General features: G+C 45.8%; 1 protein-coding gene across 1 annotated transcript; it reads left to right on the top strand.

Annotated features, from left to right (window-relative positions):
• The first annotated feature begins 810 nt into the window (after positions 1–810).
• Positions 811–11,555, top strand: LOC130882499 (tubulin alpha-3 chain). The gene is made up of 5 exons (XM_057782660.1): positions 811–824; positions 3,018–3,240; positions 7,917–8,065; positions 9,110–9,790; positions 11,259–11,555. The coding sequence occupies exons 1-5, from the start codon at positions 822–824 to the stop codon at positions 11,553–11,555; spliced, it is 1,353 nt and encodes a 450-aa protein (XP_057638643.1). The 5' UTR covers positions 811–821.
• The last annotated feature ends 5,387 nt before the right edge of the window (positions 11,556–16,942 follow it).

The following is a 16,942-nucleotide window of genomic DNA, read 5'->3' on the forward strand; positions in this document are numbered from 1 at the left end:
ATTTACCTCTTTTAGTGTGTGTGATTACATTAACTCGGGAACTTCTGGGCTCAATCTGTGCTCCTCCTTTGGTCTTCTGAGTAGCTGGGGCCACAGCTGTGCCTCCACACTAGTAATTTATTTAGGAAAGGAGTATTCGGTTTGACTCCCAGTATGTATGTATTATGTCTGTCTGTCTCTCTGTCTGTCTCTCTGTCTGTCTGTCTGTCTGTCTATATGTATTGTGAGTCAGGGTCCCATGTGTCCATGCTAGCCTTGGAGTTGTTATGCAGCCCAGGTTAGCCTAAAACTTTTGATCCTCTTACCTCTCCCTCCCAGTTGCTAGTAACATGAAGCTGTATAGCCAGGCTCAGTTTCTGTGGTGCTGGGGATCAAACTCAGTGCGTCTTTCATGGCAGGCAAGCACTTTATGTTCTGGGTCAGTAGGCAGCCATCTTCCCATGCATCCTAGCTAGCTTTAACTGTCAACTTAGCACGGCCTATAGTGACCTGAGACTGGAATGTCAATCTAACTTGTCCTGCTAAGCTGGACGTCCAGGGAGGTGCAGACATCCCCAGTCTCCAGATGCTCATCTCCTCCAGCCACTCCAGAACCTTCCCGCCAAAGTCACATCCAATTAGAAAGTACCTGCCCTTCAAATTGAGCGACATCCAATCGTCAGTGGAGTGTGGAGCCTAGGCCCGCCCCGGAAACACTCTGGGACAATAAGCCCCCAGATATTTGCATTTATATCCGTATCCGGTCTGGACAGTTGAGTGCGGGCAAGAGGCAGTTGAGGACCAGTGCTGAGGAACGGCTGAGCTGGTCTGCAGAGTGCAGGATGGTGAGAGCAGGCCCCGGGCTGGGGTGGCGGGGCTCAGGACCTCCGAGGGTGGGCTCCACGGGAGAGAGACCTGCTGTTCCCTCGGACACCAGGCTCCCACGAGGGTAGCCATCTCTGAGGCCACAGTTTCCTCCTGACTCCTCACCAGGCAAGTGCGAGCGAGATGCCCCTTGTCTTAGCTCGCAGTGAAGATCCAGGATGGTGGGATGTAGTTCCCATCTGGAGTCCCAGCCCTGCAGAGGACAGAAGTTCGAGGCCAATCCCAGTCTCAAAGAACTCTGGTCTCTAGAAAATACAACAAGAAAGGGTGGCGGATTGGTTTGCGCAGAGGGATTTTGTTCCGTTTCCTATACCAGTGAGGAAAGTGAAAGTGTCGGAGTCCAAAGAGCCTTTGTTTGGAATTTTAAGACAGTCTTGTAGCCCGTGTTTGTCTCGTGTTGGTCCTGAGCAGTCTATGGGAAGACGCCTTTGAACTCATGGAAGGCCGCCCTCTGCCCCCTCCACGTGGGGATCACGGGAGTTTGCCACTAGGTTCACCCAGTTTCCCAAAGAACTTTTATGTGGTTTGTGACTAGCGCTGTTTTTTATGTTAAGTGCTTACGTGGGATAGTTTGTTCACACAAGAAAGTAAATCTGAGATACGTGCTGTGCCGTGCTGCAGTCCCAAGCCCCAGGTGGGCTGAGGCAGGAAAATTGGATTTCAGGACTAATCTGAGCAAATTTGAGGCCAACATAGGCTACTACAAGAACTTAAGGGAGAAAAAAAATAAAACTAAGAAGCTCTTTTAAGTTTTTTCCCTTTGTCTGACATATTGTGTGTGTATGTCTGTGAGAGGTGCATGTTCCTGAGTGCAGTTCCCCAGAGAGGCCACAAGAGAGCAGTACTCACAGGCAGTTGTGAGTCTGGCCACCAAACTCTGGTCTGGCATGAGGAGTGCCCTCCGGGGGCTGGGGATTCAGCTCCATGGTGGAGTGTTTGCCCAGCAAGCACAAGGCCCTGAGTTGGGTCCTCAGCTCTCCTAAGCTAGCCACCAAGCATCTAGCATGTCTTGACCCTCTGAGAGGTGACTCCTATCTCTCTGACTCTGCCCTTCTCTCTGTTTTTCAGTTTGGCTTTCCTGCCTAGCCTTATTCTGCCTTGCTATAGGCCAAATCGGCTTTTTTATTAACCAATGAGAGTAAAACGTATTCACAGTCTACAGAAGGATTATCCCACTGCAGCCCATCAATCATAGCGGAGAAAATGCCCGCAGACACAGTCACGTCACCTCTCCCCAGGTGACTCCAGTTTGTCAGGTGAACCGGGCTAACCAGCACAATGGCTCGCATGTGTCTTTTCAAATTAACCTTTGAAAACATAGGCGACCTACCTGCAGATTCAGTAGCAAGTAACATCTTACTATGTGCCTCAAAAATCCATCATCTGTTTCCTTGAAGAATCTCCATAATTTTTCTTTTGAAGAATTCTGTTTATCTTTGAGACAGTAAGAAGCCTCTCTTTTTTGAGACAGGGCATCACCTCATAACTCTGGCAGACTCAAGCTCACAAACACACACCTGCTTTTGCCTCCCAAGTGCTAGAATTAAAGGCATACACCACTATGCTTAGCCACGAGTTTTTTAATAAAAGCAAAAATGGGGCTGGCAAGATGGCTCAGATAAGGGATTTTATTGGCTTTATTTTTAAATTACATTTATTGCACAAATGTGTACATGACGGCCAGTGAGATCAGGTGACCACTTGCTGGAGGTGATTCTCTGCGTCCCTGAACGGGTCCCAGAGATCAACACAGGTCGTCAGGTTTGGCAGGAGTCGCAAACCCCATGAAAGCTCTTGGGAAACTGGGTGAAGCTAGTGACAATCTCCTGTGACCCCAACCAGAGGGGGCAGAGGGCGGGTCTTCCAGGGATTCAAGGGCATCTTCCCATAGACAGCTCGGGACCCACATAAGACCAACAGGAGCTCTGAGACTGTCTTAAAATTCTGAATGAAGGCTCTTTGGGCTCAGTCACTTTCACTTTCCTCACCGGTGTCAGAAAGGAAACAAAATTCCTCTCCGCAAACCGGTCTGCCACCCTCTCTTGCGACTGTGGATGAAGTCTGAAAATAGACACTCGGCACGACACACAGATACGTTGGTATTCCATGCAGTTTCAGTTGAACGAATGTCATGTTTCTGTTCTGGATTCCAGCGTGAGTGTATCTCTATCCACGTGGGGCAGGCAGGTGTCCAGATCGGCAATGCCTGCTGGGAACTGTACTGCCTTGAACATGGCATTCAACCTGACGGTCAGATGCCAAGCGACAAAACCATCGGTGGCGGGGACGACTCCTTCAACACATTCTTCAGTGAAACCGGAGCTGGCAAGCATGTGCCCAGAGCAGTGTTCGTGGACCTGGAGCCCACTGTGGTCGGTAGGTGCCTGGGTCAGGGTGGAGGCTTCCTGGGAGAGTGCGAGCGTCTCAGGAAAACCCGCTGTGACTGAAAGGGTCGTGCGTGGGTGGTTTGTGTGTGCACAGACAATTCTTTTTTTTCTTTTTTTAAAAAAAGTTATTGCTTTTTATTGAGCTCTACATTTTTCTCTGCTTCCCTCCCTGCCTCTCCCCTCCCCTTCTACCCTCTTCCAAGGTCCCCATGTTCCCCATTTACTCAGGAGATCTTGTCTTTTTACTTTCCATGTAGATTATATCTGTGTAAGTCTCTTTTTAGGGTCCTCATTGTTGTCTAGGTTCTCTGGGATTGTGGTTTGTAGGCTGGTTTCCTTTGCTTTATTTTTAAAAACCACTTATGAGTGAGTACATGTGATAATTGTCTTTCTGTGTCTGGGTTACATCACTCAAAATAATGTTTTCTTGTTCTATCCATTTTCCTGCAAAGCTCAAGCTGTCATTATTTTTTCTCTGCTGTGTAGTACTCCATTGTGTAAATGTACCACATTTTCCTTATCCATTCTTCAGTCTAGGGGCATTTGGGTTGTTTCTAGGTTCTGGCTATGACAAACAAAGCTGCTATGAACATAGTTGAGCACATGTCCTTGTGGCACAATTGAGCATCCTTTGGATATATACTCAAACGTGGTATTACTGGGTCTTGAGGAAGGCTGTTTCCTAATTTTCTGGGAAATCGCCACACTGATATCCAAAGGGACTGTACCAACTTGCATTCCCACCAGCAATGCAGGAGTGTTCCCTTTACCCCACAATCTCTCCAGCATAAGTTGTCATCAGTATTTTTGGCCATTCTTACAGGTGTAAGATGGAATCTCAGAGCTGTTTTAATGTGCATGTCTCTGATGACTAAGGATGTTGAGCATTTCCTTAAGTGTCTTTCAGCCATTTTAGATTCTTCTGTTGAGAGTTCTCTGTTTAGGTCTCTACTCCATTTTTGTTTTTGTTTTTTATTTAATTGGATTATGTGTTCTTTTGGTGTCCAATTTCTTGAGTTCTTTGTTTATTTTGGAGATCAGACCTCTGTCTGATGTGGGGTTGGTGAAGATCTTTTCCTGTTCTATAGTTTGCTGTTTGACTTGTTGACTGTGTCCTTTGCTTTACAGACGCTTTTCAGTTTCAGGTGGTCCCATTTATTAATTGTTTCTCTCAGTGTCTGTACTACTGGGGTTTTATTTAGGAAGTAGTTCCCTGTGCCAATGCATTCGAGTGTACTTCCCATTTTCTCTTCTGTAAGGTTTAGTGTGGCTGGCTTTTTGTTGAGGTCTTTGATCCATCTGAACTTGAGTTTTGAGCATGGTGATAAATATGAGTCTGTTTTTATTCTTCTACATGTTGATATCCAGTTATACCAGCACCACTTGTTAAATATGCTTTCTTTTTTCCATTTCACATTTTTTTCTTCTTTGTCAAAAGTGAGGTGTTCAAAGGTGTGTGGATTAATATTCGGGTCTTCTATTCGGTTCCATTGGTCTTCCTGTCTGTTTTTATGCCAATACCAGGCTGTTTTCAGTACTGTAGCTAGTCAGGGATTGTGATGCCTCTAGAAGTTCTTTTATTGTACAGGATTGTTTTGGCTTTCCTGGGTTTTTGGGTTTTCCATATGAAGTTGAGTACCATTCTTTCAAGGTCTTTAAAGAATTTTGCTGGGATTGATGGGCATTGTATTGAATCTGTAGATTGCTTTTGGTAAGATTGCCGTTTTAACTGTGTTAATTCTACCTACCCAAGAGCATGGGAGATCTTTCTACTTTCTGGCATCTTTTTCAATTTCTTTCTTCAAAGATTTAATGTTCTTGTTATACAAGACTTCCACTTGTATGGCTAGAATTACTCCACGATATTTTATGCTGTTTGTGGCTATTGTGAAGGGTAGTGTTTCTGTGATTTCCTTCTCAGTCCATTTATCATCTGTGTACAGGAGGGCTACTGATTTTTTTTTAGTTAATTGTGTATCCTGCTGCATTACTAAAAGTGTTTATGACTTGTAGATGTTCCTTGGTAGAATTTTTGGGGTCACTTATATAAACTATCATATTATAAGCAAATAGTGAGAGTTTGACTTCTTTTCCAATTTGTATTCCCTTGATCTCCTTTTGTTGTCTTATTGCTCTAGCTAGGACCTCAAGAACTATATTGAATAGATATGGAGAGAGTGGACAACCTTGTCTTATTCCTGATTTCAGTGGGATCTCTGGAAGTTTCTCTCCATTTAGTTTGATGTTGGCTGTTGGCTTGCTGTATATTGCCTTTATTATGTTTAGGTATGTTCCTTGTATGCCTTATCGCTCCAAGACCTTAATCATGAAGGGATGTTGTATTTTGTCAAAAGCTTTTTGGCATCTAATGAGATAATCATGTGGTTTTTATTTTTTCAATTTGTTTATATAGTGGATTACATTGACAGATTTTTGTATGTTGAACCATCCCTGCATCTGTAGGATGAAGCTGACTTGATCATGGTGGATAATTTTTCTGATGTGTTCTTGGATTCTATTTGTCAGTATTTTATTGAGTATTTTTGCATCAATGTTCGTGAGTGAGATTGGTCTGTAATTCTCCTTCTTAGTAATGTCTTTCTGTGGTTTGAGTATCGGGGTAATTATAGCCTCATAAAAAGAGTTTGGCAATGTTCCTTCTGTTTCTGTTGTGTGGAACAATTTGAGGAATATTGGTATTAGTTCTTTGAAAATCATGTAGAATTCCGAACTGAAACCAACTAACTGGTCCTGGGCTATTTATTGGTTGGGAGACTTTTGATGACTGTTTCTATTTCTTTAGCAGTTATAGGCCTGTTTAATTTGCGTATCTGATCTTAATTTAATTTTGCTAAGTGATATTTATCCAGAAAGTTGTCCATTTCCTTTAAGTTTTCCAATTTTGTGAGCACAGGTTTTTGAAATATGACCTAATGATTCTCTGATGATTGACTGTATTTCCTCCGCATCTGTTGTTATGTCCCCCTTTTCATTTCTGATTTTGTTAATTTGGTTTTTTTAATTTTTCAATACAGGGTTTTTCTGTAGCTTTGGAGCCTGTCATCGAACTAGCTCTTGTAGAGCAGGCTGGCCTCGAGCCCACAGAGACCCACCTGCCTCTGTCTCCTGAGTGCTGGGATTAAAGGCTTGCGCCACCACTGCCCAGAGATTTTGTTAATTTGGATATTCTGTCTCTGCCTGTTAGTTAGTTTGAATAAGGTTTGTCTATTTTGTTGATTTTCTCAAATAACAAACTCTGTCTCATTGATTCTTTGTATTGTTTTCTTTGTTTCTATTTTGTTGATTTTAGCTCTCAATTTGATTATCTCCTGCCTTCTAGTTCTCTTGGGTGAGTTCTCTTCTTTTTGTTCTAAAGTATTCAAATGTTCTTTTAATTCACTAGTATGGGGTTTTTCCACATTCTTTATGTAGGCATTTAGTGCTATGAACTTTCCTCTTAACACTGCTTTCATTGTGTCCCATAAATTTGGGTATATTGTGTGGTCATTTTCATTGAATTGTGGGAGTCTTTCTTTTTTGGTTTTCAAGACAGGGTTTCGCTGTAGTTTTAGAGCCTGCATGGAACTAGCTCTTGAAGACCAAGTTGGCCTCAAACTCACAGAAATCTGCCTGCCTCCGCCTCCCGAGTGCTGGCATTAAAGGCGTGCTCCACCACAGCCCACTTTAGGAAGTCTTTAATTTTTCCCTTTATTTCTTCCTTGACCCATTGATGATTCAGGTGAGCATTGTTTAATTTCCATGTGTTTGTGGACTTTCTGGAATTAGTGTTGCTGTTGAATTCTAGTTTTAAGCAATGGTGATCTCATAAGATCCATGGGGTTATTCCAATTTTTTTGTATGTTTTTTGTTTTTTGTTTTTTTTTTTTTTGAGACAGGGTTTCTCTGTATCTTTAGAGCCTGTCCTGGAACTCCCTTTGTAGACCAGGCTGGCCTCGAACTCACAGAGATCCGCCTGCCTCTGCCTCCCGAGTGCTGGGATTAAAGGCGTGCGCCACCACCGCCCGGCTGTCCAATTTTTTTGTATTTGTTGAAGTTTGTTTAATTACCGAGTATGTGATCAATTTTTTTTTTTTGAGACAGGGTTTCTGTCTAGCTTTTTTGGTTTCTGTCCTGGAACTAGCTCTTGTAGACCAGGCTGGCCTCACACTCACAGAGATCTGCCTGCCTCTGCCTCCCAAGTGCTGGGATTAAAGGTGTGCACCACCACCGCCCGGCTTATGTGGTCAGTTTTTAAGAAGGTTGCATGAGGTGCAGAGAAGAAAGTATATTCTTTTATGTTTGAATGGAATATTCTTTAGATGTCTGTTAAGTCCATTTGAGTCATAACATCTGTTAGTTTCCTTACTTCTCTTCATTTTTTGTCTGAGTGACCTGTCCAGTGGTGAGAGTGGAGTGTTGGAGTCTCCCACTATTAGTGTGTGTGTGTGTGGGGGGGGGGGTTAGTGTATCATTTAAGCTTTAGAAGTGTTTCTTTTACATATGAGGGTGCCCTTGTATTTGGGGCATAGATGTTCGGTATTGAGATTTCCTCTTGATTGACTTTTCCTACACAGACAATCCTTAGAAGATGCTCTCGACCTACACGCTCAGTGGACTTGAATGTCCCTGCCCTAAAGACTCACGGTGTGAATGCTCTCTCTCCAGATGAAGTACGCACTGGAACCTACAGGCAACTCTTCCACCCAGAGCAACTGATCACTGGGAAGGAAGATGCGGCCAATAATTATGCCAGAGGTCATTATACCATTGGCAAGGAGATTGTCGACCTGGTCCTGGACCGAATCCGAAAACTGGTAAGAGGATTGCAGAGGAGGCTTCTTGTGGTGGTTGTCCTGGTCCAGAGACTTGGCACTTGTGGTGGTGGTGGTGTCATTGTCTTAGTTAGGGTTACTATTGCATGAGCAATGCATCTTGGGAAAGAAAGGGTTGATGTGGCTTATATTGCCACATCACTGTTCATCAGAGGACATCAGGACAGAAACTCAAACAGGACAGGAACCTGGAGGCAGGACCTGGTATAGAGGCCATGGAGGGTGCTACTTACTGGCTTGCTCAGCCTTCTTTCTTATAAACCCCAGAACCTCCAGCCCAGGGACAGCCCCACCCACAACAGCCTGGGCCCAATCAAAAACAAATTAAGAAATGCCCAGAAGGCTTGTCAGCAGCCTAATCTTATGAAGGTTTATTTATTTATATATTTATTTTGGTTTTTTGTTTTTCAAGGCAGGGTTTCTCTGTAATAGTCCTAGCTGCCCTGGAACTAGCTCTTGTAGAACAGGCTGGACTCAAACTCATAGAGATCTGCCTGCCCTTGCCTCCCAAGTGCTGGGATGAAAGGCGTGCGCCATCACAGTATGGCGAAGGTCTTTTTGGATTTTTCGAGACAGGGTTTCTCTGTAGCTTTTTTTAGTTCCTGTCCTGGAACTAGCTCTTGTAGACCAGGCTGGCCTCGAACTCACAGAGATCCGCCTGCCTCTGCCTCCCGAGTGCTGGGATTAAAGGCATGCGCCACCACCGCCCAGCGCGAAGGTCTTTTTTAATTGAGGCTCCTTCACTCAGAAGACTTTACCTTGTATCAAGCTGACATAAAACTTTCAAGCCCAGTCATTTTTGACAATTCTTAGAATCAGGAATCTATCATGAGTTTACCAAAATCCCTTACTACGCAGCCGCGGCTGAGATGCACAGCCATGGGTCATTAAGGTCAAAGTGCAGAGTGTGTGTTATAGACAGTCTGGATTTGTCTCAGTTTACAGAAGTGGAAGTGGTGAGTGTGGGGCTCGGAGGCTGGGGCGTGGCTCTGTAGGCACCGACTTACGTACTCTGGCTTCCCACAGGCAGATCTGTGCACAGGACTGCAGGGCTTCCTCATCTTCCACAGCTTTGGAGGGGGCACAGGATCCGGGTTCGCATCTCTGCTCATGGAACGGCTTTCAGTGGACTATGGCAAGAAGTCCAAACTGGAATTCGCCATTTACCCAGCCCCCCAGGTTTCCACAGCCGTGGTGGAGCCCTACAACTCCATCCTGACCACACACACGACCCTGGAGCATTCTGACTGCGCCTTCATGGTGGATAACGAAGCCATCTATGACATCTGTCGGCGCAACCTGGATATTGAGCGTCCCACATACACCAACCTGAACCGTCTGATCGGGCAGATCGTGTCCTCCATCACAGCCTCCCTGAGGTTTGACGGGGCTCTGAATGTGGATCTAACGGAATTCCAGACCAACCTGGTGCCATACCCTCGCATCCACTTCCCGCTGGCCACCTACGCCCCCGTCATCTCAGCTGAGAAGGCGTACCATGAGCAGCTGTCCGTGGCAGAGATCACCAATGCTTGCTTCGAGCCAGCCAATCAGATGGTCAAGTGTGACCCTCGCCACGGCAAATACATGGCCTGCTGCATGTTGTACAGGGGGGATGTGGTTCCCAAAGATGTCAATGCGGCTATTGCTACCATCAAGACCAAGCGCACTATCCAGTTTGTGGATTGGTGTCCGACTGGATTTAAGGTAGGATTGGGTGCTGTGACAGCTACAGCTGCCAGCAAGCAACAGCTCCTGTCTCAGGGCCATAGCTTTGGGACGAATCTCCCTTTCCATGTCAGGTTCCAAAAAAGCATCTACAGTAAGGAGTTTAATTGCTAAGTGACTTAATGCTTCCTAGTATCCAAATGATACTGGGAACTCCATTCTTACCACCAAGTACCACCAAGTACCAAACCTTATTTCTTGTTGGTTTGCTTGCTTGTTTTTGATTTGGGTTGTTTGGTTGGTTTTCTGAAACAGGGTTTCTCTTTGTAGCCCTGGCTGTCCTGAAACTCACTCTGTAGACCAGGCTGTTCTCAAACTCACAGAGATCTGCCTCCCGAGGGCTGGGGTTAAAGGTGTGCGCCACCACCACCTGGCCTCAGTCCTTACTCCTTAGACCATCAATTACCAATCCTCAAGCATCAGTGAGACTCTAAGAAGACAAGGACTTCCAAGGGAGAGGCCTCTGTTACAGGGGCTGGGAACGCAGTGGCTCGCCCAGGTTTCCCCTGCTGCACCTGTAGGTCTGCAGTAAAAAGCAGGCCTGTGGGGAGGCCTAAGTTAGGGGGCGCTCTGGCCCTCCAGAGTCGGCCAACTCCAGGTGCACCCATTTAGTCTCTGTGCTATGGGTCTCTTTGTGTCAGCATGGGTTTGGTTTCTGTCACATTCTTTACAACCATGGCTGGGCCACACTAGTTTCTGTGTTTAGAAACAGTGTTTCATCTGGACATTCATGGGGCACAGGCCTCTGATCCCAGCACCAGAGTAAGTTCAAGATCAGCCTTGGCCACAGAGTTTGTGGCCACCGTGGTATTTTGAAATAATTTTTAGAGCCTTAAATTATAAAAAATATGCCAAAATATTTTAAAGGAAGGCTGAAATATTAACTTACCCTTTAAATAATAGTATTTAATAATATCTAAATCCTATAATTTAAATAGTATTAAAATATTAACTGTGGAAATCTGAAAGCTGAATTCTCTGCCCTGAAACCTTTTTGTTCCTATAAAACAGGAGGCAGTCTCTGCATATTCCAGATATATTCTGCCTCTAACACGAGTGATGTTATGTGAGAGGCCAGCAGAGAGCAGCAAAGAATCTGTGTTCCTAAATTTATCCTCCTTCAGCTCCAAGAGTTCTTGCTAGAGGTCACTGATACACAGGGTTTCCTATAGCAAATACAAGGATTCCAGCCGGCTTTGTTTTAACTAAGCACACAGTATACCGTGGGTAGGGTTCTCGTTCTTTGCCCTTGTTGTTCCTGTTTGTCCATTAGTGGTTTAAGTAAGGACTTTAAGATCTTATATGTGTTGCCATGTGTAGGAGATTATTCCCCGAAGTACGGCGTGAGTATTTGCAGCTAGACCTGGGCCCACAGCTCCCGAGCTAGTGAACTCTCGTATTTCTGAGGCTATTATAAACTCGACTGTATGTTCTCCTTCTCTGGCAGGTGGGTATCAACTACCAGCCCCCCACCGTGGTGCCTGGGGGAGACCTGGCCAAGGTACAGAGGGCCGTGTGCATGCTGAGCAACACCACAGCCATCGCCGAGGCCTGGGCCCGCCTGGACCACAAGTTTGACCTCATGTACGCCAAGCGGGCCTTCGTGCACTGGTACGTGGGAGAAGGCATGGAGGAAGGGGAGTTCTCAGAGGCCCGGGAGGACCTGGCAGCACTGGAGAAGGATTATGAAGAGGTGGGCGTGGATTCCGTGGAGGCAGAGGCAGAGGAAGGAGAAGAATACTGAGTGTATGGGTCTGGCTGGCAGCCGGCCAGTTATCTCTTCCCCACCATTGAAACTGAAGGGTTTATTTACTTAATAAAATTTCTGTATTGAGGCATTGCCTTCCCCTGTGTGCTGTACTTTCTAACAACATTTTAGATACTGGCCTTTCTCAAGTCAGATTCTCTAGGGAAAACACATCAGTTTTCCCTAAGAAATGGTAAACATGTCTGTCTGTCCAGTCTTAAGTTCTAAGGACATCAGGATAAGGTGTTTTTTAGTGCTGCTCGAGCGGCTCAGGAATGGACTCTGTCTTGGGCTGCTGGGGAAGGGACCCCTGGGCCTCAGGTGTATCCTGGGGCTGTGGGGGCTCAGTGCCCAAGGCTTCATTTCCACTGAATCATTAGCTCTCCTCCCCTGGTGTCGCTTTGCTGTTGGAGGGAACCAGAACCACCCACCATTACATGGCTGTATTGTACGCTGATCACTGTCTGTCAAACCCTTGTTCCTGGTGTGGACTAAGTGTTGAGTGAGCACTGGTCTGGTAGGTTCTTTGATGCAAGAACCAAGACTTTTCTTGGTGAAGGCTCATTTTCAGCCAAGGGCTTCCCAGGAACATAACCGTGGAGAAGATTCTGGTACCAGCCCACATAGACCCTCATGCAGTGGCCCCATCCTAGTCAGCTGGTAGTTATGCTTAGATGCACACATGAACCACACAGACGATGGCCTGGATCATCAGAAAGACTGGTCCCTCCTCGGGGTCAAATTGAAGCTTCCGTGAGGGTCCAGGTGGTGTCGGGCACAGCAGAAGACCAATGTCTCCAGGTGGGGCTGAAGCTGAGCAAACGGCTTTTCCTTCTCCAGGCCTCAGTTTCTCCTGTCTCAAGCAGGTGGCATATTCGAAGGAACTGCAGGAAGTCTGCCTTCCCTCTTTACCGGCACAGGTTTGTGCCTCTGCAGACTTCCCAAGACAAACCAGCCGAGGTGTGCCCTTGGCTGCCTTCCTGTCAGGGATCAGGACTCAGGCCTGGCTTCTAAGTACCTCTGCTCAGCACCTTGAGAATTGACTTAACAAGGTGGGCACGCAACAGGAAGGCAGCGCTGTGTCCTGATGAGGAAGGCCTTGAGCACCCAGGGTGAGCACAGATGCCCCAGGAGCCCAGGGCACTGATTCTGCTTTCCAGTTATAAAGCTCACTCCCTGTGTCACAGAGGAAGCCTTTTAGCTAGGGGCAGGCAGGCATCCAGCCACCAGTTCTCAAGTCAGCACTATGTAAGACTGGCTGCAGGCACAACGTGGCCCAGATCTGAGGCAGTAAGAGTAGGAAGAGAGAGCATGGAAGAGAGCTGGGTGATCTGCTCAGCCTGGCGTTAAACACTACTTCCTGCTTCTCCATGTGCTGGCATTGCAGGGGTGAACCACCCTGCCCGTTCTAAACCTGACTCTTCACCTGACACCTGTAATCAACACAAGCTTTGGACATGCTGTGGGCTTTGCCACCGTCTTTTAAGTCCCCAGTTCTTCGGCAAGTGCACTTACACACACACATGCTCACACACACACGCACATACACTCACTGCTGTTTTCCTCCTGGTTTTGCAGCTCCCAGCGAACGCTCAGCTCTGCCCCCCCCCCCCCGCTCATACTCAGATGTTCTACCTTTAGGAACCCTCAAAAATCTCTATACTCAGTGCCGATTCTCCTCTTTCTTTAGGTTTAAATCAATGTCCTTCTTTTCCAGCATGACAGAGATTTTAACATCAACAAAAGCACAAGCCCAGACATTCAGAGAATGTGCAAAAAGAACATCACTTCAGAATGAACTTATTGTTATCATCATTAATTTAGCTGCCAATCTTAATTAGGCCAGTCCCCATTAAGAATACATTCTGGAGAGCTGGGGCGTTGCCTAGGCAGTCGAAAGCACTTGTTGCTCTTACAGAGGACCCAGATTCAACCCCCAGCGCCTACATGATGGCTCAAAGGCACCAATAGCTCCAGTTCCAGGGGATCCAGCGCCACCTTCTGACCTCCTCAGGCACATGAAGCAATCCATATATGAAGGCAAAAATACACACACAGAAACATTAAATAATTTTTTGAGACAGGGTCTCACTATGTAGCCCTAGATGTTCTGGAATTCATTATGTAGACTAAGCTGTCCTCAAATACCCAGAGATTTGTCTGCCTCTACCTCCCAACTACTGGGATTAGAAGTGTGTGCTGCCATACCTGGCAATGTTAAGTAAATCTTTGTTGTTGTTAGTTTTTGTTTTGTTTTGTTTTTCGAGACAGAGTTTCTTTGTAGCTTTGGAGCCTGTCCTAGAACTAGCTCTTATAGACCAGGCTGGTCTCAAACCCACAGAGATCTGCCTGCCACTGCCTTCTGAGTGCTGGGATTAAAGGCATGTGCCACCACCACCCAGTTAAGTAAATCTTTTAAAAAATGATTTTAATATAAAGAAAAAACAGGGTTCTTTAATTCATGAATATTTGTATTTTTATTATGCATATGAACGCTCTATCTGCATGTACACTTGCAGGCCAAAAGAGGGCACCAGATCTCACTATAGATGACTGAGCCACCATATGGTTGCTAGGAATTGAACTCAGGACCTCTGGAAGAACAGCCAGTGCTCTTAACCATTGAGTCTCTCCCTCCTGAATACTGGTGAGTAAATTTAGCATATATGTCCATCCTAGCTACATGTTATTTAATAGGCTAATAAAGAATATCTGGAAGGGGTGGGATGTGGTTCAGTTGGTATTGTGCTTGTCTGACACAAAGAAGATATGATTCCCAGCACCACACCAGCCGAGTGTGGTGGTGCTCACCTGTGATCCCAGAACTCAGAGCAGAAAGACCCAGTTCAAGTCATCCTCAGCTTGTTCAAAGGGAGCATAAAGCCAGCCTGGACTAGAGACCCTATCAAAAAAAAAAAAAAAAAAGGTGGCGCACGCCTTTAATCCCAGCACTCGGGAGGCAGAGGCAGGCGGATCTCTGTGAGTTCGAGACCAGCCTGGTCTACAGAGCTAGTTCCAGGACAGGCTCCAAAGCCACAGAGAAACCCTGTCTCGAAAACCCCCCCCCCCAAAAAAAAAAAAATTGACTCGGGACTGGAGAGGTGACTTAGTGGTTAAGAGCACTGGCTGCTTTTCCAGAGGTCATGAGTTCAATTCCCAGCAACCACATGATGGCTCACAACCATCTGGCATGTGGGCATACATGGAAGCAGAATGTTGTATACATAATAAATAAATAAATCTTTAAAAAAAATTGACTCTATTTGGAATGGTTTAAAGGAATAAGGTAAATATAAGAATGAAAAAGGAGGGGCTGGAGAGATGGCTCAGTGGTTAAGAGCACTGACTGCTCTTCCAGAGGTCCTGAGTTCAATTCCCAGCAACCACATAGTGGCTCACAGCCATCTATAATGAGACCTGGCGCCCCCTTCTGGCTTGCGGGCACACATGGAAGGAATGCTGTACACATAATAAATAAATAAATATTTTTTAAAAAAAGAATAAAAAAGGAGATGCTGTACTCCTATAGACTTACAGACCCCCATCATTACAGGCTATACTGCAGCTTGCCATCCAGAACTTGACAGTAAGACCCTATTGCTGAAGATACTGTATATCTGAGCCACAGAACATGAAATTAATAAGCTGGTACTGGCTTGAAGGTTTCTTCCCTGCTGGTAGCTTTTGCAGTGTTGGAGGAACTATGCATACTATCAGAGGAGAAGAGCAATTATTAATCTTATCCATCTGTGAACCTTGCAAGCTACAGTAATTACTGTCCTGAAAAGACATGCCCCTGTAATAGTAGCATAAATCACTTTTTTTTATTGGATTTAAATCCTGCTACATAAGATAAAACCCATACCTGGTATCATTTGTTGGGCTAAGAATCTATGGCTAGACAGGTCACAGGCACTAGGAGAGAACTTCCTACTGCTAAATGGACAAACTATTAAACTGACTCCTAATGACTTATCATGTACCCGTATGTTGCTGAATACTTGTTTACACTATGTGAAGATGTGTCACTGTGATTGGTTTAATAAAGAGCTGAAGGGCCAATAGCGAGGCAGGAGAGAATAGGCGGGACTTCCAGGCAAAGAGAAAAAAATCTAGGTGTGCGAGACACCAGCAAAAACGCTTGAAGAAGTCAGACATACGGTACAGAGAAGAGGTGAGCCACGTGGCAGACCAGAGATGAACAGAAACAGGTTAATTTAAGCTGTAAGAGCTAGCTGCGGGGGGGAAACCCTAAACTAAGGCCAAGATTTCATAATCAACAAGTCTTCGTGTCATTATTTGTGAGCTGGTGCCCAGCTCTCATTGAGAGGCTTCTATTTGCTGTCGATGGTGATTAAGACAGACCCACAACTGGCCAAAGTGCAAAGAATCAGAGACCGTGGAATGCCCAGCCTGCAATAAAACATCTATACTGTACCCATCTCCAAAAGCTCAGGGGCGGTTACAGAAGGGGTGGAAAGACTAACAGCCTGAAGCAGTGAATAAAAACAAGGAATGCGTCCTCTAAATGCAACAGGACAGCTGCATATGAGGACTTACAGTGGCTATGACTGCGTGCATAATCCCATGCAGGCCTAAGCCACATCAGATCCCTTCATAGAGAGGAGATCGGGACAAGAAGTCCCAGCCCTAGCTGTGGAGCTATTGACAACGGATAACTTCTGAGACAGCGGAAGTCGATTTCCTTCCAGAGTGATACAAGAAGAAAAACTAAAGAAGAAAGAGGGGACTATGGACATTTTCTTGGATATCTAGAGGAGCAACCGCCAGTCTCAGCGTCCCCGTCCACCTCACCAAGCTTACTCCTGTAGGTAACCCCTCAACCACGCTCCTGTAACTCCTCACCCACACTCTTAAGGGTGGCCCCTTAGTCATGCTCCTGTAAGCGACCTCAATAAACCATTAGTGCACCAAGCTAGATGGATGGCGTGTTCCTTTGCTCTGTTGTTGCCTGGGGTGACATGGAGCTGAAAAGAAGTAGGCTCCCCTGGAAAAGCCAAACAGCATTCAAAATGGCCCTTCAGGAAAATCGTAACCCACCTTCCTAGCGTCAACCGGCATGGGATGTAAGTGAGATTGTTGAGTTAAAGAGTGTGAACATTCTTAAGGCATTTGAATCTATGGGTACACCAGAAGCCACACAGACTCGACCTTAAATCCTGGCTTATGGCATATGGCTTAAGCAAATCCCATCTAGTCCAGGGTGTGTACTATATGAGCTTTTCCCCTGTTTGCTCACTCCCCCATTCCACTCTACTCTGTTTACCTGCGGGCCTTATTGTACCCCTGTAAACCCAGTGGGAGGACGGTATGCCCTGCTGTGTCCTCCCAGCACGGAGCACCTAGGCTAGAGGCAGCTGGTG

Source organism: Chionomys nivalis, chromosome 1 (genome assembly GCF_950005125.1).
Source record: "Chionomys nivalis chromosome 1, mChiNiv1.1, whole genome shotgun sequence".
In the NCBI taxonomy this organism is placed as follows: Eukaryota; Metazoa; Chordata; class Mammalia; order Rodentia; family Cricetidae; genus Chionomys; species Chionomys nivalis.